Raw genomic sequence first — 21909 nt, forward strand, 5'->3', positions numbered from 1 at the left:
TTTGATTTCCTTTTTAAGCTGTACCCTTTAAAGATCAGTCATTACAATATTAGACACTGTTTTGTCTCTTCTGAAGAAAATGTCCTGCAGAATGGAGAAACATATCAACCTTGACTGAGGTCCAAGTTATTAAGGCAAGGAAGACATTATTCTTTGGGGAACTCAGTGAAAAAAAAAAATAAAGACACAATAGAAATATTAAAGGAGTACTGAACAAAATAAATGGCTTCTTACTTGTCCAGATGTCAGACTGTTAGCAGTGTAAAGTATGTGACCTAGGATGCATAAAAAGGGAGGGGGAAGAAATCAAGATGAATGATCTATGGTAAAGCAAAGCTGAAAGTTTTGGTATAGGCCAAGATTGTAGAATCTGTGGAAAATCAGTGCTAGACATAGCCTCATCACTAGTAATATGAGCCAAAATAGTTATCTGTCTTTTCTGGCTGAGAGTTACAACACGCAGTACCTCCAATCTCAGTTGCCATGAACATAAGGTATTCTTCCCAAGATTTACATCTTTAAAATATATGAACTGTTCATAAGTGATTCCCAGGCGTTTAGTATTTCAGATGCTTTCCTCAATCTTGTAGTTGTAATTTAAGAATTTTGGAATCTATCTTTCTGTTGAAATATGGAGCTTCTAGATTGTGTCCAACGATGATGGTCCTTGTTTAGTTCCTTGCTTTGGGTTCTCCCCAGCACTTCTTCCTGGCCTTGTTAAGACTTTTGTGCATCATAAGAAGGTTGAAAACATTACCAGGAGGTTCTGCAAATCGCTAGAGAACTCTACAATTACATGAAACTTCTGGGTCATACACTTTACACTTGTTAGCAGACCAGCTCAGCAGCTTGCTTTCTGCGTTCCTCTTCAGCATAAATTTAATATACGGGAATGAATCTGTTGCCATCCATTTCAGGTAGAGTTAGCTAGCGGCTTCTGTACTTGAGTTATCTAGCAATTTATCTGGGAGCATTCTGGGTTTTAGCTGTTTACATTCTTGCCAATGTTTGCCTCATCTCCTCACTCCAGATTCTAAGTTTGGAATTTGGCAAGGAATACTGTCAGGTGGCCAAAGTTGTGTCCTTCTCAGGTATTGTGAAGGTCATTCCCACTGAGCTGCAAGCTTATGAACAGTCTGTTTGTGTGTGTTCAGAAGCAAGAGTCTGGCACCTAACCTATCGAATTAATTTATCTGCTCAGAGCCTTCTTTAGCCCATGGCTTTAAGGCTTTAGAAGACTGTTCATCCTGATTGTTTTTCCCTCTAGGGATATTTTCATGTTTAAACATCTAGGGATGTTTTAATGTTTCTTCATCTTGGTTTTAGTCTTCGAGTGCTTTCAGCAGGTGTAAGCATAAGAAAGCGCAGAAGGCATGGCTGGAATGACAGAAGTGGGCAGTAAAAGGTATGGAGTAGAGTGCCTGTCCAGCCGCTGCTAAGTGATGGAGAGAGACATGTAAGGTGATTAGAGGTGTCTCCTGGCAGAGTACATCCACGTGATAGACTGGCAGGGGAGGGAGAGAGAGGTGTAAATGTGGAAGAAGATAGAAAAGGCTGCATCCATGAATTCTAGAGGTTTCTATGTGATGGCAAACCAGCATGAGGTCTGGTGGCTCAAACTGAGCTCCTCTCTGTGAGGAGTTGTCCCTGGAGAAGAAAACCCACCACTGCCATCCTGTAGTCCAAGTGACTTGAATCTGTGTTATAGACTGTCACTTAGGTTCTGAATGCCAAAGACTGAGCTCAAGTTACACTTGTAAGTCATGTGAGGAAAGAAGAGTTCTGTGTGAGCTACGGTGTTGGTTATGTGCCTGTTTGTCCAGGGACTTCTCTGCCATCTTCTGAACTTGGGGTAGATGAGGGAGAGCTGGCTTGTCTGCCAGAGCTGTCACACAACCTGGCAGCTTTAAGGATCTGAAAAGAAAGTGGTGTGGTTATGGCAGTGAACATCACCATAGGACTGAATTTTATCTCCTCAGACTGTTTGAAGTTTGTTCCTCATTCTGTGGTATTTTGTTTGGAGCAGCTGAGATCAGATTTATACTATGGCAGGAAAGTCGCTGGATCCTTTGCTTATTACCCTGAGAACTCAGGTCCCAGACATCTCAAAACGGATGTCCCACACTGGTGGACGCCTTTCTGTCCTTAATATTTTGGTGTTGCTTTCTTATTTGTTCAGTGTGGAAAACACTGCTTCCCTTCATAGTGGTGTTGTCGAGGTAGACCTCGGGACTATAAAACCCTCCTTGATATGTCAAGAGCTCTTTATAAAAGTGACATGGAAAAAAACTTAGATCAAGAAGGAAATGATATGGCATGGTAGACAAGGAGCACAGCCACATACCCAACAGCAAGACTTAGCAGAAATATTGCCTAGTGGTCTCTTTAGCTGCTCAAGTAAAAAGGTTTGATCCGTACTTCCCACAGTCAAACAGTCATTTGAGATTGAGTATCTAGCCAGACAAATTTTGTTTGTTCCCCCCCCCCCTTTTGTGTTTGCTTGGATGTTAAATAGTTGTCACATTCCTTGAAACTTTATATTTGTTGCTGTTTGGAAAGAAGATTAGGCATGATTTGTATCGAACACTATTAAGGCTGTATCTAAAACAAGACAGTGAATGCTTATTTTGTCTAGGAGTGAATTGTAAAGTTTTTTCTGTTTAGCTTTGCTGGTATTGTTAGTAAAATTTGGAGGTTCAAAACTTCCTACTTGGGTTCAGTTCTGCAGTCAAGATGAATTGGAAGTGGACAATAACCTATTGTCTCTAATACTGAATTTCCCCTTTCCCACTGATAGCTGAGGGTCTCATTTGAAGGGAAGTGTTGGGTGAAATCCTTATTCCACTCAGGTCAATGGTAAAAAAAAACCAAATCGAACAAAGACTATTGAAGTCAGAGAGACAAGGGTCCCCTGAAGATGCAGTGCTTTCCTTTCCTCAGCCAGCTGGTTTTCTCATTGGAGATGGCAGAGGGGCTGTAATCTGTGAAATCACATGTTTTAATATTCCTTTGCCTTGGAAAGTGCAGATAAAAATGCAGCTTTCTACTCCACCCTCCATAATAGTATTAGACAAAAAACAGGCAGAAACATGATCTTCTCTATAACTAATCAGAATCTTTTTGCTGTCTCCGTACATATTTTTCCCAGGGTGCTAGGATGGTAAATATTTTAGCAGAGGGAATTAACTCTACTTCTCTTCCTTTATGTTCTGTTATCAACGGGACTAGCCCACACCCTCACTTTGCCTCATTTTTGGCTCTGTTTCTAAACCCTAAAATTCCTGTTCCTGCATTGAAACACAATTAAATTGAGGCTTAATGTGGTGCCTGGTTTATGTAATCTTGCTTTCTGGCTTTTTTTTTTTTCTCTTCCAAGTCTGAATCTCATGAATCAATGTGCATTCACATTTCATTTGAAATTTTCTAACTCTCCTCAGTGTACCTTAAAGCTTCCCTTTTTTGGTTTATGAAATAATAATAAAAAGCTTAACTCTTCAGATTGAGTTGTAACTGCTTTATATGTTAGACAGGCAGTTTCAGTTTAGCAAAGTAAAAATGGTGTGAGAGAGAAATTGCAGCTTGATTGTTTTTTAAAATATTCAGATTAGAATGTCATCTTTTATGAGTTTTTTTATAACCACTTAGATTGATACAGCTCTCTAAAGCTGTTCTGTTTTCCATCACACATTCTCATCTGTAAAACCTTCATTTTTATTAATCTTTGTACGATCTGTACAACTCTGAGATTAATCATTTTAAAAGAGCTGCTCTCCGAGTGTTAAGGATTTGCTGGGCTAATGGTAAATGTGAGCACTTTTAAACCCTCTGCAGCACATTGCTCCTGCTTAGCGGGTGCTGTTGCAGAAGTATCAGTCTTTGTTTCCCAGTTATCTAGAGACAGGGTTTGTGGCCAGGTTTCCAGGTCTGCTTCTGGCTGCCTAGAACAAGAGAACAAAATATAGTGAGCCCTTTTTTCACCAGCTAACTCCAGTTCTGTGTATTTATAGTCCAGTTCTGCCTTTGTGCATTTCCCATTGAAGCCGAAGGGAGCTGTGTACTTACAAGTAAAGGTGGAACTAGACTGTGAGGCTATGTCCTTTAGTCTTTGTTCCAGCAAAGATTTCTGTCAGATCCTGGTAGGCCAGTTTGGCTGCATCTGGCCTTGATTAGTTTTTACTCCTTTTAGGACTTGTGGCGGGATCGGTTTAATGTCTCTCCGAACTATAACTCTGGGCCTTACTGGGGATTTTTTGTTTTTCTCCTTTGTTTAATTCAGCCGTGTTTTCCCCCTGGCTTTAGCTGAGTTCCTCCTGGGGCCTGCTCAGCCCTTGAAGCAGGGGAAGGTGCAGTGTAGGAGCTTTGGCCATGCTCTCAGCCATGCTCTGAGTGCACTCACAGCAGGGCAGTGAGGGGCTCTGCTGGCAGTTCTCCAGACTGCTCTGATGTTGCCTGAGCAGCCCATCCTGCTGGGAGAGAGCTCATGTGTTCCGGTCCCAGAAGCCTGTCTCTCCCCAAGTATCAGTGTTTACCTACCCTGGATTATCAGTGTTCATGCGAACAGCACAGTGTAATCTTCTTGGCTGTCTTGGAGGTTGGACTAGATGATCTTTAGGGTCCCTTCAAACTCAAAACATTCTGTGATTCTATGGTTCTTTTTAATTTATAATGCATGTATTATTTGTGGATGTCGGGTGGGCACATTGCACTGCTTTGGTGGAGGTCTAGTCTGTTACCTAGTCCTGAGAGCCTATCAGGGTAATTTTTCATTATTATAATTACAGATTTGGTGGCCTAAGTGTATAAGGCATCATCTCTTTGCCTAGTTAAACATTGAATACCTTGAATAGAAAAGATGAAAGTTAAGGCATCTCCTACCTGCTTAAGATTTTCATTTAGTTAATGTACTGTTAAATTCATCAGTGACTGCTATTGCTCATGTATGTGGTATTGCATCTGATCATTACCTCTTGTATGCAGAATTTCAGTAATGTAGTTAAGAGATTTATAAATCAATTTTTCTATCAATGCTTTTATTTTAGCGCATAAATTTTAGCAGCAACATGCAATAAGCCAACTGAGCAACAGCGTTTGTGGCAGACATCTGGCTGCATTGGGCAAAGAAGCTGGAAGAAAAAGATTGTATTTCAGTGAGGTGACTATCAGGTGGAGAGTGAAGGTTGAAGTTCAAGGGAGCAGTGGTGAAAACTCCAGCACTCCTGTTTCTCCACCGACTGGAAAGAGGATTCACCTGTAATTTCTGTTACAGGTGAAGGCCAGATTATTCCATAGTGCTTCATAGTGAACAAATAGCATTTTATCCAAGAAATCTCATGTGATCCATTTTGCTGTCATCATCCGTATGAGCATGCTGAGTACCAGCCAATGTTGATGGAAATGTGCTCAGCATAACATGGGAACTGATTATTGATGCGTTTTTCCTAGGGGACTCGTTAAGCACTTAGCATGTGATGGGTCAAAAGGCTCAGAAAACAGGTTTTACTCTTCAAGGCTTTGCAGTTGTGTGTACAGTTTTAGTGAAGTATGACTAGAAATAATGGGAGGAAATGTGAAAAAGGCTGAATGCTGAGGAGGGCTTCCCAACTGTGTAATAAAATGGGAGGTGAAGTTTATCTGGAGGATACTTCCCATTCATAGAGCCATTCCTTAGGGCACAGACAGGGTCTTTGTCTGCTTCTTATTCCTGGGACGGATTATTTCAGAACTGACTGGTCTTTGCAGAAATAGTTATCACTGAAAGATAAAAACCATGTGAATCTGGAGGGAGAGTTAGGCTGTGTTTTATGGCATCAGTTTTTACTACACCTTCCTTCCAAAGTTTCTGCTCTGGGAAATCCTCTTATCTAGCTATGTGTCTCTTGTTTGTTGTAATGTGTAGGGTGGCTGGTACAGGCATGAATGAGAGGTTACGCTGTTAGGGTGACTAATGATGAAATTCATGGTACATATCTGGAGTTTAATCTGATAATGGCATCTTCCTTTATCTGTTATTACATGAGAGAGAATTTCCTGCTTCTGCCCTATAACTTAATTCAGTATGATCACCTGTTTGCTACTTAAAACTGAAATAATCAGAGAGTACCTTCCTAAAAGGTGTAGCCTTTGATTTGAATAGCCAGCTGAAGCCAGGGTTTGAAACTGGTATTTTAAGCAGCACAGGGATTGATGTAAAGGAAGTCATTTGCCAGGTGGCAGCCTGCAAGCCACTATGGGGACAACTACTGAGGAACACAACCTACAGGCTGCAGTGGGAGCTGTTCACAAGCTCTGCTCCCTCCTCCTTAGTCAGGTTCACAAACCATTTAGACATCTCCTGCATTCCAGTTCCTCTGACTGCTCTGCAAATCATGTAAGAGGTTTAAGACTTCCTTGTAATTCTACTCTGCACATGACCTTTGAGTGAAGAGAAAGGAAGGACCAGTGAAATGAGAGCCTGGGCCTCAGGGACCCTTTTAAATTGCTATTGCAAGCATTTGGCAAAGACTGGGATAACATCCTATGTATCCATCTCTGTCCCTAGCTGTGTGCCCCTGGGCTTTGTTCTGGCCTTTCTGATTTCTAGTGCAGTATAAAACATGAACACGTACCGCTGCCAATGTATATTAATGCGCGTGTCAATGTCCGCACTAATGTAACATGCACATTTAAAATTAAACTCTCAAATTTATTTGCGTAATTTTGACATTAAGAAGGTTGCACACAGGAAGCACAGCAATGATGCTAACATTCTGGGCAGGAGAAGACAGGTTTTTGAAGAATGTAACTAGATAGAACACATGGTTGTGACAGCCCCAGAACACAACAAGGGCTACAGACATTTTAAACTATTGTGATTATGCTGCATGAGCAATCTTGAAAATTTACCCCTAGAAGGATATATAAATACCTGGTAGGCAGAGGCTGGTTTGTTTTTTTAATTGTATTTTTATAAGGGGGTAATTTGTAACGTATCCTGCAAGTTGATATGTGGGATAAATAGTTTGGACACTGATTTGTAATCTCTGTTTATGAGTACATGACCGCTATTCTTATAAATGTCATCACTTTCTTGGTAGTATGTGGTAATATCTCAGTCATGAGGTGCTGACAAAAATCCACTGCACTTAATGTGAAACTTGAGGCATTTTGCTCATTCCAAAAGATATTAGCAATAGGCAGCCCCACATTTAACTGAAAAATAATGTGTACATGTGCACATTACACAGTCATGCTGCTGTGTGGATTTTTCCCTCTTACCTAAAATCTTCGTGGAAATACATCGGAGTTCAAATCATGACAATTTTTAAATTTTTTCTTTTACTGTGCTGTCATAGTGGATACTAATAGGTGTAGGGATGGAGTCAGGGCATAGAGCCAGTGGAAGCAGAGCTATCTGAAGGTAGAACAGGCTTCCTTTGGTGAATTGCATTTGAACTTGGATATCCAGGCTATGAAAGCAAACTCTGCATGTGTTATTACTGACTTAAGAAATGAAACCTCTCACATGGAGCTGAGTACTGAAAAATATCACATTTTCCCATTATTCCCCTCTTTATTTACAGCCATACGGCAGGATATGAAAATGAGAACCACAGTGCTCCCATGTTGTACAGCTGTGGGGCCCAATACAGAATACATACCCATGGAGTTTTTAGAGGCATACAAGTGAGTATAGTAGGATATTCTTCCTCGGGAAGTAAAACTGCTGCTTGTTTATAATGTTTGTGTACTATTTCACTTGTATTTATAAATCCATCCTTGGCTTGCGGTTTCCCTGTGTTATCGAGAAATGCTTTACATAGTGTCCTGACTCCACTGAAGCCATTGAAGTACAGTGTAAGATTTCTTTCTGAGAGTCATTTAAAATTGTTTATTTCTTCTTCTAAAGTATGCCTGTAGGGCAATATTCCTTACCAGACTCTCAGGATGTTCCAAAACATGTGACCCAATTTCTACCTCCTAGCTCTAGTCACTGTGGTTGTGTGAAGCTTCCATGGTTACAATGGACTACGTCTGATAACTATATAGAAAAAAGTGTTAGGCAACATTTATCTTTTACGGATTTCTGAGGCTTTACTAATGCAAATATATTTCCTTAAAACAAAATATACTAAGTGGTTGTTTCCTAATGACTAAGTAATCAGTGAATATTTGGGAAGAACTTACCATTCAAGGAAGTTAATTTCCTCCTTTTCTGAAAGTCATATAATCATAATCAATAAATACCACTGTAGAAGCTATACGTTCTTAAAACTGATGGCAAAGTCATTAAGAAGTATCTGTCTCTTCTGCATTGCTCTCTGTTGTCAACATACACCAGTGTTTGTAGATAGCATCTTCTTTTCCTTTTCTGTACAGTTTAATAAGTCATTATTCAGTGGCAAGCTCTCAGAAATAGGCTCGTGAGGCAGCTTTGTGGAGTGAGTAAAAGTAAGGTGTTGACATTCTTTAAGGAAGTTAATTGTTCCAGAAGGAGGAGATCATCTTTGATGGAACATTGTGACAGTGGTCAAAATGCATTAAGGCTGAGCTACTCACCAGCTCCACCTAGATGGGCTTTCTTGTTTTGTTTTTACCAGTTTGAATTAAGATAATACATTAATTTCCTTGTCCTTAAACTTCATGTGAGTATTTAAAATAAAGAGGATAATGCTACCCTGGCTCATGCTCATACCTCTTACACTACTGTAAGCCTGAAACTGCTTTATATGCCTACGAGTGTTCTTGCAGAATTAATTGTGTGGTTATATGTGAAGTCAGAACGTGGCCTACTTAAACTTGCACATAAATATTTGGTGAGAATTTAATAAACAGAGTTTAACAGATTAAAGGTATAGTAAGGTTGTACTTTGTTAAAGTAGAGTTTTACAGTTTGCAGTGTATTTAAATATCTCTGTCCTGGAGAAGTGCCTCTGATTGTTTGTCTTTGAATATGTTAGTAAAAGCTTGAGAACATGCACGTTACATTAGCAAGTCTCTGTCATTGTAGGATGTCCGACGGGTGCCAGGAGTAGCTCCGACTATTGTCCGATCAGCAAGTGAGACAAATGAAAAACGTCCCTTCATGTGTGCGTACCCTGGCTGCAACAAGAGATACTTTAAGTTGTCCCATTTACAGATGCACAGCAGAAAGCACACTGGTGAGTGTCAGCATTGGATGGTATAAATCACGTCACAGCACTGGACAGCAGAGTGGGTAGGGTGGTTTTAAAATAGCATAAGGTGCAAGAAATGATCTGCCAGGTCAGGGGCAGACAGAGTCTGTCAGCTGGGCAATCCCTCTTTTTGATGCAGAAGACTGAAACGAGTGAGTAAAAATGCAGAGCAGTGCTGACAGCAGGAAGATCACCTCCCTCCCTCTCTTACTGTTACAGGGCACCATTCAGAGCTGTGAATTGTCCCTGTCTCTGTTCCCTCCATTTGGCAGCATCAAGGCTTGCTCCATATCTTAACTGTTGTTAACTATTCAGAAGTTTCCTCTGCAAGAGGAACCTAGACATTAGCAGCCTCTTGTCCTCCTGAGGAAGTCTTTTCTGGCTGGGGGTAAGAGGCAGGGATTGGCAAATGAGTTTCCTCAAACGGCATTTTTCCATGAAGAATAGAGCCTGAAGCCAGTCATTTGTAGGCTAAGATCTGAATTCTCTTTGAGCTCAGGCAATATATGTTCCACCTCAAAATGTGAAAATCAAATGCTCTGATGCACCTTGCCGAAGAGTAAACAAAGTTATTTTCCCTATTGGGAGATTGATTCTGTTGGAAATGTAGAATTATGATAAAACTTTATATATGCTCCTTGTACATTTTTTGGACTGCCTATCATATTTTCATTTAGACAGTTCTTTCTGTGCTAGAAATCTGTGGATAAAATCTGTAAATATGGATGTTCACTTGCAATTAACCTGATAGGAAGTCAGAAGGGTGAAATGGATGAGGGCAGAGCAACTAATTCTGTGTGACCTGGCAGCTTGTCTGATGTTTCATAATAACTTTTCTTTTTGGAGACCATGTAGTGACATTAGTTAATTGTGTAAAATTCTACAGGTGAGAAATGAGCATTACAAAGGATTTTCAATCTCTGAATGGGCCAGTCACAAAATATTCAGATAGACATCTTCAGCATTGCTCAGATAAGAGCAATTCAAGATAATTTAAATTGTAACTGGAGTCTAATCTTTGGAGATGAAGATCTACAGAAATGCTATTCTGTTATCTGTAAATAAACTGGAAACAAGAAAATGTGTTCATCTTTTGGGGTCCATTAACTGCAGTATTTTTCTTGAGTATGGCTAAACAGTTTTGTTTTTTTTTCTCATAATCACAATTTCTTTCATTCCTAAATTGTACTTTAACAGTCATAATTTATTTGTCCTGGTCCTGTATTTTATTCCCTTTAGTTGCTTGGCTTTTGCAGTGTTATTCCTGGATGTATCACAAGGACTTCAGCTTAGATATTTTTTTTTTCTTAACTGAAGATTTGCAGAATTACACCACATTATGATCTAGGCACGCAGAGTCACGAAAGGCCCAAAACACACAGGGAGTAGGGGATTAGGACTACAGCCATCTGACACCCCTGGAGAGATTCCTCCCATTGTCTTTGAGGTCATACATGCCCCTCCTTTGGCTTATGCTAAAGTGGAACAAGGTAGGGGAAGAACTTTTCTTTCCTTCAAACATCTCTTCTGTACAGGTGGGCCCAGATTTTTCTGCCACTGTATTTTGGTGTGTTGACAACCTTTGCAAGCTACTTTCCATACCAAATAGGGCATCTTGATTTCCAAGCCTTGTATTTGCTGATACAAGCATTGCTATTAATAAGGCCATGTAAGCTTTTGAAGTTGGTTGCAGCTAAAGAGAGTAAAGCATGTGATAGTGCACTGCTGGTATGAGAGCTGCTTGGAAACTCACCTAGCTGATGCATTCAGATTTAGGAATAGAAAGAAGATTTCCTCTTCATCATCCTAGCAGGGTTTTGTCCTCAGGCTGTTGAATGGTTGCTAGACATTTCATATGATTATGGTCTGGAAATTTTACTTATCAATTTCCAACTCCTGTAGAGATTTTAGAATATGATTATTTCTATTTCTTGTCTCCTCCTGTGGTCTGTTAGTCCTAATTTTAAGGAGTGCTTGTCTTGTTGATAACAGTTAGGGTAGTAGTTGGCAGTCAGAACACCTGATACTCTTAATAAAAAAAAGGATGTTTCTTCTTCTTATGCTTCAGTGTTTTGATGGGGAGGAATCCTGACAAGCCAGTCTGAAGTCAGGAGAGCTGTCAGATGTCAGCTCAAATGGAGGACAATTTGTTTGTGTTTGGTATACCTCTCTACAGCCCTCCCGTACTGTGGTTAAGGATGCACTCGTGGGCTTGAAGCTCTTGCACCTTTCTTAGCGTAGTGGTAGGGCAGTTTTTAAAATTATGACCACAGGATCTGAAAACAAGCTGTTACATACATCCAATACAGCAGATAGTATCTTTGCAGGGCAATGTTGGCTCTTGATTTTTTTCCTTACTGTAACAGATACTTGCAGAGGGCCAGCTCGATTGTCTATTCTTCACTAGTTGCAGTATTGCAAAATCAAGCAAGGCCCTGAAACACAAAGCTGGATTCTGTAATCAGTTTTACCAATGTTTCAACATTGCATTCGTTGAAAATATGTTGACATTTTGTACCCTCCATGACTGCTTATCCATTGTTAACAATGCCTTTATTGAAACATGTTCAGCCAAAAAAGCTTTTTTTCTTATCTTGGTGTATTTCGCTGCAGTAGATAGGCCTCTGAAAGGAAATGCAAAAATACATCTAATTTTTCAACAGTACAGCAAATAATTTGAGTTGTCAGCCTGTGGCAGACTTCAGAAACTTCTTTGCAGAAACAAATTGATGTCTGGACCTCCATAAATTTCATTTACAGTGGAAACAATATTCTTGCCAGAGATCCTTTGGGTTCAGTGCCACACACTGGAAAAACTGGATTTATCTTGATGGAAAACAGCATTTTTGCAGAGAAAATACCCTCTGCCTGCTTGCCATGGATATTCCTCAGCCTAAATATGCACAACTGTGGGTGTGAACTTCTAACAGTGAGGTGTGAGAATCTGTAACTGATGAAGGTTGTCTTTTGTGTGTCAGGGACTCAGGTCTTGGTGGTGATTTTCTGGGGCTCTGGGGGGTGTAAGTAACGCAGTCTAATCATGACTTTTATCCTAATCATCTAACAATGATTTCTTTGCTTTGAAAAAAATAATTTTACTATGGCACGTGCCACTGTGCTGCTAAGTGCTTTACAGTCATTAGTGCAGTTCATCATTACACCCCCTTTGAAAGACAGAGCTATGTCCTCTGTGTACAGATATGGTAAACAAGATTAGTTTCAAAACAATAATGACATCTCACATCTGCCCTATGGTGTGACAATGACAGAAAACGTTACCTATAAAGGCTCCCTACTAAATAGAGACACACATTTTATCTGTGTTTGCTGAAACAAATTATTTTGAATAGAAATATATTATATTATTGAGGTAAAGTTGTGATTACAGGGTTGTACTCATGTGCTTAGGTGTGTATACAAGAAAAGGGGCTTAAATTGGTGCAGGGTGTATAGATTCTCATTCAGGCTTGCAGCCTCTGGTTTCAAAATCAGCCCGGTCTCCTCATGCTTTCTTGTTAGCAGCGGGCTTTTGCTCTTGTAGCACTCTGTAATTAAATGCAATGATTGTGAATATTTTGTGCAGCTGCTACAGCAGTAGGAATTTCTCTTTTCCCATGTGTCTGGGCAAATGAGTTTGCTCCAGAGAAAATGTGCAGGTTCCTCTGATTTAACCATTTTTGAACAAATAGGTTTATTTTATTTGAAGCATTTATTATGATACCTGCAAAGGCTGATTCATACTTGTTTGCCATTGTTGACCTTTAGTTTTTCCAAATATTTCCCTAAATATTAAAGAACTGCTATTCCCTTTGTCCTCTCCCAACTGCTTCATTATGCACTGAGTTTAGCCTTTTGTGTGCCCTCTCTCAATAATGAAATATAAGTAATCCTGGAAGCCTGCGAGTTGCAGGTGGAAGGACTGGGGAAGCTCCATCTTCACGTCCTGTTTTGTTTTGAAATTGTATGTGGTCCTGTAGGAAGGTGACAGCATTATGGAATAGTTTCCATACATTAAGAGACTTTAGTCTTTTACTGGAGAGGATTTAATAGGGCTGGGGAACTAGACAGTGCTCCACTCCCTCTTGGTATAGTGATTTAATGAGGTACTCACAGACTTTCAATCTGGGTCATTCATGTTGTGCTGTTCTGATGCAAGTTCTGGGCGGTAACAGGTATGTGACAGTTGGCTTTGGCAGGCATTTTGCTTGGCACTAGCTGATGTGGAAGGAGTAGAAGGAAAAGAAAATTAGGATTTCTGTCCAAATATTGTGCCTTTTTTGTTTCTTTGCTTTTTGTTTTCTATGCAGTGTCACCGTATATTTGTGTAAGCATCTTGGACCGATTCCTTTAATATATGCATTGGGCAAATTTGTCCTTAATTTAATCAAGGTTGTATTTCAAAGTATTTAAATAAATGCTTTTGTGTGCATGCCATTAGACCCGTGATACTGTTTTATCCAAATACCTCCTTAACCATCTTCTGAGTTTATATTGCAATTAGCAGACAATCATCCTGTCACTGCATTCTGCTCTGCTGACATTCCTCCTCTTAAATCTGCCAAAGGGCTGAATTCCTTGGAAGTAAGTGATTTCTGAAAAGCAGGCACCCCCTGGGAAGTCCACACGGTCAAAGTGTACGGAGCTATTTCAAACACCTGTGGCAACTTTAATCCCTTACTCTAATAAATTAAGCACAGCAGACATGGAAATTGTCCACACCTAGGTCTGAGAATCAGTAAACTCCTTTGGGTGACTGGCACAGGAAGTCAGCTTGTTCTTGCAGATTAATTTGCTTTTGTAAGATTTTGATTTTAGCTACACAGTATTTGAAATGTTGTCCTTAACATGCTACTTATGCTCTGTTGCCTAGGTCAGAAGGCTTCTGCTTTAAACTAAACTAGTTTGCGCCGGTATCTCAGAATACCAGTGCAACCAGAACACATGTCATCATAATAAAATCAGAAATGCAGACACTTCTGTGGAGATTTATGAAACTGATAGGTTTTTAAAAACATACCTGGAGAAATTAACCCCACTAAGCACCTCAGCTGGTGTTTTTCCTTAGGTCCTTCCTCCTGGACCTTTGTTTTAGATCTCAGCTTTCCACAGTAGACAAAAGCAGGTCCCAGCTGGTCTTGTGTGTAGCTTCCAGATAAAACCCAGGATTCTCCCAGCTTTGAAGCAAGAGATGTTTCATTACTTCTTGTCCTGAGGCCTCTGTGCAGGGCTGTGGCTCTGTCCCCAGACCTTATGTAGGGACAAAGGTGATTATATCTGAGGCTTTTGCAGGATTCCAGTGTGTGAATCAGATCTGAAAGATCATACAGCTACTTCTGTAGCAGCATGAGGACTATTGTTTTGTGTGCTGGCTGAATTTCACCAACTGTGTGGTACACTACATGCAGGCAGTGTTTCTCTCTTTCTTCAAGCTCCTTGATCACTGCATTTGTTTTTGCATGTGTATATTGCATGTGTATATTGTTGGTCCTTTTCCTTGGTTGAAAGCCACATTCATTTGAGACACTATCTTGTAGGCGGTTCATTTGTTTGAAAAGCCAGAATCTCACTTATTGTCCCAAAGAAAAGCCATCTCAATGGTCTCTGCTGAGCTGCATGGGAGGTGGAGGAGTTTATGTTTACAGGGGGCTTTGCAATAATTCACGGGCTTGCCTGCAGGAGGTGTGCAGCTACATGAGAAATGCTATTTAATGGTGCTTTATAAGAGAAACATCATTTGTGTTTTGGGGAAGAACATGTCTTTTTCTGTAGTTGAATTTTGCGCTGTTTCTTTTAATTAGTTTTAATTTAGAGTGGTTAAAATTGCCACCTACATGGATGCCATTTATTTAGGTTTTGCTTTAAAATAAAGTTGTTCCTTTGTACAGAATATGTATTACTGAAACAGGTGGAAAGGCCTTAATATGGTTTTCAGAGAAATATAAACCAAGAGATTTCTGTTCTTTTCATGTAGAAAACAGCACCAAAAACCATGCAGCTGGAAATTTTTTGTAGCTTTCACCTAATGGTTTGGTCGTTTTTTAGGATGAGCAGATTCATTATCAGTGCAGATGCAGTAGAATGATGCCAGCCTTTCCCCACTGATCCCAACACAGCTGTATGGGTTTATAGTACATGAGTCCTGTGGTACCACTAAGCTGCTTTAGGCAAGAGAGAAGTCTACATCTCATTCTAGCTGATGTGTTCCCTCATCTAGCCACATGTTCTGATAAACTGTTTGTCTTTTACAGGTGAAAAGCCTTATCAGTGTGATTTTAAGGACTGTGAACGAAGATTTTCTCGTTCAGACCAACTCAAACGCCACCAAAGACGACACACAGGTTTGTTGACACCACATCTCTACTCACTGGAGTTCATCTTTAGATGTGAATTGTGATCTAAAAAGTCTACTTCTGAACCTCTCTTTTTATGATGTGTCTGCTCATAAACAATGCCCATAGTGCCAAACAGCATTGCAACACTTTCATCCTGCTGCTGAAACAGCTTTCTTAATTTAACTGTTTGCTTTATACTGTACCCCCAATGTAGGGAATCAGTTATTTAAAAAAAACAAACAGTTCTATAAGAACTTGCCTGATAAACACTACTGTTGTTATTCTGATGCTTGTGTGGCAACGCTAACAGGTGAATGCTGCATGTGCCTCATCTGAAAGGCTGGCAGAATTACTGTGCGTGTCTGCATGGACAGAAGTGGAAAAAGAAAAGCCGTACTGTCTATAATGCTTAAGATCTTAATTCAGCAAACCACTTCATCATAGATTTGAACCTTTTCTGAACTCTGCCAACTAAAGAAGGATTCCAGGGGCAGCAAGGAGAGAAATGTCAAAGATCTGGCTGGTTGGATTGCAAAAATAGCCTGGAAAGTGTATAGCAGTTTATGTACGGCAGAGAGGGCGGAGCAGTCATGAGGGTCTGGGTCCTATCTAGGCTTGTGTCCAGGACCTGTCTTTCTCAGTGGATCATTGACAGGGTGAAATGTTCTGAGACAGCTGAAATTGCTTGTGAGTTCAGTCCAAATTCAGTACGTTGTTTTTTTGCACAGACACCATTTTCTGGAGATGTCAGGACAGCCTATTTCAGCATTTCAGGAGCTCTTGGAAGTCTAGATTAGATTGACAAGGAAGGCAGCAGCCTTTCTCTAAGTCACAGAATATGAGATGGTGATGAGTTCAGCCTCCTAGCCAAGAGTGGAACCATGAGGGAACAGTCTATGGAACATGAGAAAGGGCTTCAGAGTGCTCCTCTGAGTTGCAGCAAGAAATTGCATTTGGGTCTCCTATATTTCGGGGAGTGGCCTGACAGCTGGTTTACTCACTGTTGTGTGGTGGATTTCTGCCTACCACTTTTCTTGCTCAAGATGTTCTATCTCATTTAAATGGTATTACTGGGACAGGTAGGAAGTGTTTTTTAAAGCTGGTATAGAAATACTCTCTTGTTATGATAGTTTTTAGCAACTGCCTGCTAGAACGTATCTGTGATAAGCAGTCCCCAAGACTTCTCTGTAGTGTGTAAAGTAGTAGTAGAAGTGTAAGCCTATTTGGAGCATGTAAATATATACCTTCGTACTTCTATTTTTATGTCATAGTTGCTCATACATGATAGTGCTGGTGCCAAGCCACAGGATCAGAATTCACAACATTTGCAGATCCTGCTTAGTCCAACAGTGGGTGTTTGTTCATAATGGTACTGTTTGGATGCTTCTGACCCAAACATCAGAAGAAGAGGTTACAAAGGGATGGTAGCCTAATTAATGACTTTCTATCATTTGTAGGCATGAAGTTAGGAGGCGCAGTTACAGTAGCTAGTACAAACGCCCCAGGCTTTTCAAAATTCAGAAATAGCTGATTTCTTTCACTCTTCCAAAAGGTGTTGGGATATAAGATAGATTTTATTTTTTTCTTTGGTCTCTTCAGGTGTGAAGCCCTTCCAATGTAAAACCTGTCAGAGAAAGTTCTCCAGATCTGATCATCTGAAGACTCATACCAGGACTCATACAGGTAAAACAAGTGCGTAAACTTTTCTTCACATTTATATTTCATTATTTTTAAAGTTTAAATCCAATGTTGTTGTAAATTATATGATTAGAAAGTATCTTAACCAGGAGTTAAATATACAAAATAACAGAAAGAATTTCAGACTGTGTTGGTTTTTCAATATGACTACATTCCCCAGGTGCTGCAGTCACTTTTCACAAAGGGCTTTAGATGATTTTGGAAACTAGGCTTTCTTCATGTTTAAAGACATTTCTGCTTGGCAAAATCTATTCTGTCAGCTATTGTGAAATGAAAATCATAGTCTCAGCCCACAGATGTCAAGTTGATCTATTGCCTTTACTGAAAAAGCCCTACAAGACAGAAATTTTAATTCCAGCTTCAGCCGAAGGTCTGTAATCTAAAGTATTCATGCCTACTCATGCTTAAGTGTCTGCTGAGCCTAATGCAGGATAGCATGGCAAAGCTCTTGCTCTTGCTGCTTGTACTGTAATCTCCCCAGAAGATAAAAGGAGTGCCTTTTGCAAACTCACACTGGCAGACACTAAAGTAAAAGCTTACTCAAATATTCAAGGACGTTTTTGTGGAAAACACAGTAGTTTGTATAAATGCAGGGAAAAAATAGGAGGCCATTTTAGTCTACTCTGCTCTCATGTAAGTGTAAACACCGCTAAGGAGCAACTGCAGCAACCTCTGCATTTTAGTTTCAAGTTTCAGAATTATTCCTGTGAACTGACATTTTCTATTCCCTTCCACTATATCTGCAGTATTTTTACTAAGTAATTGTTTACCGAGCACTTTGACATGTTATTAGATGTCACAGGGTTTTCTATACTGGTGTTAACCTTTTAAATTCAGTCTCTGCACAGATGGACAAGGAGCCTGAAAATCTTTTTCTCCCTGCTAAGGATTCTTATTTCTCTTCTGGACCGTAAAACACATATTTAATACTTTCAAAAATAAAAGAGAAATTTTAATAAAACAAATGATTCACTTGAGAACATGGCATTTTCTGCGGCACTGGCCAAATAGATGCTTCAAGTAACGGCCAAATATATACTTGCAACCTGAAAATGGTGAAGTGCATGGCTGTGTTCCTGGGCTCACCCCATGGTCTCATGATGAGTTGCAGGGCCTTTCTTCATCAGCAAGAGGTAACATTCTGGTAGAAACAAATGGCAAGTGGTTGTCACATGCTAGCAAGCCAGGATAAGCTACATTTCCCATCACAGTTCTTTGCTACCTGATCTGCCAGTTCAACACTTTTGTGACTCCAGTAATTTTTTACCCCAGGTTAGCTAAATCAGTGAAGAACTCGCTCTTTTTTTAATAAGGAGGCTCATATCCCTGTTCTAGTTGTTCCTTGCTGCAAGCCCACACTGCTGTCATTGCTGAAAGCAGCGTCCCTTGCACACTGATGCCCTCACAGCACAGACCTTTGGGTGGTCTCACTGCCTGCCACAGGCTTAGGTTCTGAGGAAGCTCTGCAGCTCAGCTGTGTGCTGCTGTGATGTTCTGTTGGCTGTTTTGGATGTGTCAGGCTCTGACTGTAAAATACACATATTCCAAAGGGAATGAGCACAAGTGGTGGGTGGGGACTTTCCATCTCCATCTTGCCCTGTAGCTTTGTTCCCCTTTCTTTCTTGTACCCCCTGAATTTTGCCATGCTTGCAACATGACCACCTTGCTCAAGTTAACAGGCTCCATGTTAAATCTCAATGAAGGAAAGCATAGGTGACTTCCATCTAATTCCATCCTAATTTTAAGTCAACTGCCAAACTATTTCTTAGGCTAAAAATTCAGGGGGTTTTGTCTCCACAAGCAATTTTACTCTGACAGCAATCTTTGCTGTAGAAAAAATGAGTCAAAAAACAACTCCATACATCTATATACATTGTTAGAAATGGAAATGTGATTTCTGATATCTGTACAGAGAAGCTGTGCAAAGGAATTTGTGCCCAGCACAGAACTAATAGAGATAGCTGCCTCCTGTTGTGAGAGGACAACCAGAATTGCTTGTGAAACAGCCAAACTCTGCTGCTTTTACTGTGGTGGTTCAGTGATAGGTAACTCACATCAGTTCACAGGATGGTTTTGCTAATGCTGCCGAGATGAAAGAAGACCTCTTTATACAATCTGTGATTTTTATCAGTAGCCCTGACCAGGTAATTTTTTTTCTCATACTGTTTTATGCACTCATGTGAGATAGCTGATGCTTTTGCCAGCATGTGTGTTAAGTGGATAAAGTAGATTTTAAACACCCTTAAATATATTGCATGAAATTTTGCAAACAGAAATACATATTTACTCCAACCCCAGATCCCCTTTTGTCTGAGTTTGATGTTTGTGAGGCACAATGTGAGGCAAGGAAGAGGAGAAGATGCCTGGGTGAGCTCGTACCACCCCAGGGTGTCTTGAATTGGAGAGTACAAGGTGTGTAGACAGCACTGAAGAGCCCAGCCCAGAGCTGAACCTACTTTAAAATATTTTTGGGGAAATAAGAGAAAATGCAATTCTAGAAGAAACATGAATCACTGGGCACTGCTCTGAGCTAATGAAAGCATTCCATCAGCATTCCTGCAGCGTCACAAACATGGCCTGATATTCCACGTAAACATTGTAGAAAATCAAGAGACCAGATTAAACTGTAAAAAGGTGGTGGCAGTTCTTGTTAAAATTGAATTGTCTTTTTTAGCGATTATGCTCATGGGAATGTTTGAGCCTGTAACACCTCCTGTAGATGTGCATCTACTTTATTTAGACAGTAGTGGGAAAGTTTCAGTCTGGCTCAGCAGACTTCGTGCTGAACTCTATTGCTTCTACCATATTCACTTACACTCACCAGTTTCAAAGAACTTCAGCCAAAACTCATTGAACTAGCTGGAAAAACTCTCCTTGACTTGAGGTCAAGTTCTAAATAGTCACTGACAATTTTCACAGTGACTAACAGTATGTCTGCACCACAGTCCAAGGTGTGACTGAAGCTTGTGCAAATGCCAGAGTGACTTTTAAACTAGCTCCTTCAAGAGCTGAGAGTAGCACAGACATGGCGATGCGATGTTCAGTAAGGGCCTGTCATCAGGAATGAAACACTGCAAAAAGTTCTACATCATCTGAAAAGGCTGTTGTTAGAGATCAGCCGAGGGAGGTGTAGGAAAGCCCTGAGTGCTGATGGGATCAGGGATTGAGGGCTCTCCCACACTCTCTTAGGACAGCCCGGGATGCCTTTGCTCCTGACAGGGGCTCTGCCTGACCCCTTACAGCCCTGCAGAAAGAAAACAAATAGCAGTGTCTGAGGCAAGCTGTATACCCAGTTAATAACAGGGTGTTTTGTTAACAGGTGAAAAGCCTTTCAGTTGCCGGTGGCCCAGCTGTCAAAAAAAATTTGCCAGGTCTGATGAATTAGTTCGTCATCACAACATGCACCAGAGGAACATGACTAAGCTGCAGCTGGCCCTTTAGGCAGTCCAAACAAGTGAATAAACCAGTGGGACATTATGGGCTATTGCAAACTTTATCAGCCATCTTCGATCACCTCTGTCAGAAAGCCGCATCTGTCTTCGCATCCCATTTGACACAAGTTAACTGAACTGTAGGATTCTGCTCAGCCTTGTCTTTCATTTGGACTTACACAAGTTCCCATTCAATAAGTTCAAGAGATTTTTATTTGTACTTTTGTTAAAAAGTAAGCAAGGTTGCCACAGTTATAGAATACTATAAGCTATGCTTAACCTTTCTCATCTGTCTCTAGTTTTCTGGTTTTATTTTCACTTGAAGTTTTCTAGGTGCAAAGTCTTGTGCCTTTTTAAGTCCTACAGTGGGTGGGTGGATCCTCCCTGTTGAAGGTAAGCTTTATGCTTACTTCATCTGTGCATACACTGAGGTTTCCCAATGCTAGTACAGCTATCCTCACAAAATGAGATGGACCAATCACCTGAGATACTTCAGGTAAACTTTGTACTTGTACTACCAAAGGGCAAGTTTTTTAAATTGGAAAATCAGCTTTTGAATTTCACAAATCAAACGTTTTTAAAGGACATATTTCTAGAGCAGCTAAAGATAGATGACCCAGAGCCTCTCTGTACAGAAAATAAGAATCTTACCATTAAGTTAACTTGTTTTTAAAATAATCATATAATTGATCCTCCCCAAACTGTTTGTTTTTTTTTTTTTGTCAATTAACTCTCTCCCTTTCTCTGTCTCTGCTTAATGTATTGGTTTAAATTTATTCTGTTGTAAGATGCATAGATCTTCTTTACACAAACCTAATTGCAATCATTGTAGACATTTGGGATTTGTTTACAATGTAAAGCCACACTGGTTATGTGGCTGGCGAGCTGTATAAACTTAAAACTGAACTTTTAATGGGGCTGGTCCAGGATCTCCATTAGCAGATTACTCTTAAGATAAGTAACTTAAAAAGATTCTTTGTCAAGTATATGTGAAAAAGACATTATTAGTGTAACAAAATATATTGTTTCAGGGGTTTGGGAGGAGGGATTTATTATTTACTTTTAATTGCTTGAAATTGTGTGTATATGTATATCTGATAATGTATTGCTCTTAGACATCTAAAATTAGAAAGTGTATAAATATTAGATGCATCACTGTTCTGATGTTGTTGCTGTTACAAACTATTGATAACACTAAGAATGTAACCTGCATTTTTCACTGAGCTTTCAATTAAAGCCCATTCAAAGAGAAACAAGTGAGCGTCCAGCAGATGTCTTGTTTCATGTCTGGTATTA

The 21909-nt window shown here is 40.1% G+C and overlaps 1 protein-coding gene and 1 long non-coding RNA gene across 5 annotated transcripts in view; one reads left to right on the forward strand and one right to left on the reverse strand.

Moving 5' to 3' along the window:
• WT1 (WT1 transcription factor) overlaps positions 1-21318 on the forward strand; it is a 33078-nt gene extending 11760 nt beyond the window's left edge. For 2 of the 4 annotated variants that reach the window (XM_057410976.1, XM_057410978.1), the window contains exons 5-9: positions 7560-7662; positions 8987-9137; positions 15401-15490; positions 17084-17176; positions 20502-21318. In XM_057410976.1, coding sequence (XP_057266959.1) covers positions 7560-7662; positions 8987-9137; positions 15401-15490; positions 17084-17176; positions 20502-20623 — 559 coding nt within the window. In that variant the 3' untranslated portion in view covers positions 20624-21318. Of the gene's footprint in view, positions 1-7559; positions 7663-8986; positions 9138-15400; positions 15491-17083; positions 17177-19241; positions 19327-20501 lie in introns of all 4 variants that reach the window. The other 2 variants (XR_008972351.1, XM_057410977.1) reach the window with 2 other exon arrangements.
• LOC130600033 (uncharacterized) overlaps positions 11540-21909 on the reverse strand; it is a 31371-nt gene continuing 21001 nt past the window's right edge. The window contains exons 4-5 of the long non-coding RNA XR_008972352.1: positions 13264-13367; positions 11540-11587 (exon numbers count right to left, since the gene is read on the reverse strand). This is a non-coding gene — a long non-coding RNA (uncharacterized LOC130600033). The remainder of the gene's footprint in view (positions 11588-13263; positions 13368-21909) is intronic.

Source organism: Pezoporus wallicus, unplaced genomic scaffold (genome assembly GCF_028554395.1).
Source record: "Pezoporus wallicus isolate ANWC-B61680 ecotype Strahan unplaced genomic scaffold, APGP_CSIRO_Pwel_v1 contig_5958, whole genome shotgun sequence".
Lineage (NCBI taxonomy): Eukaryota > Metazoa > Chordata > Aves > Psittaciformes > Psittacidae > Pezoporus > Pezoporus wallicus.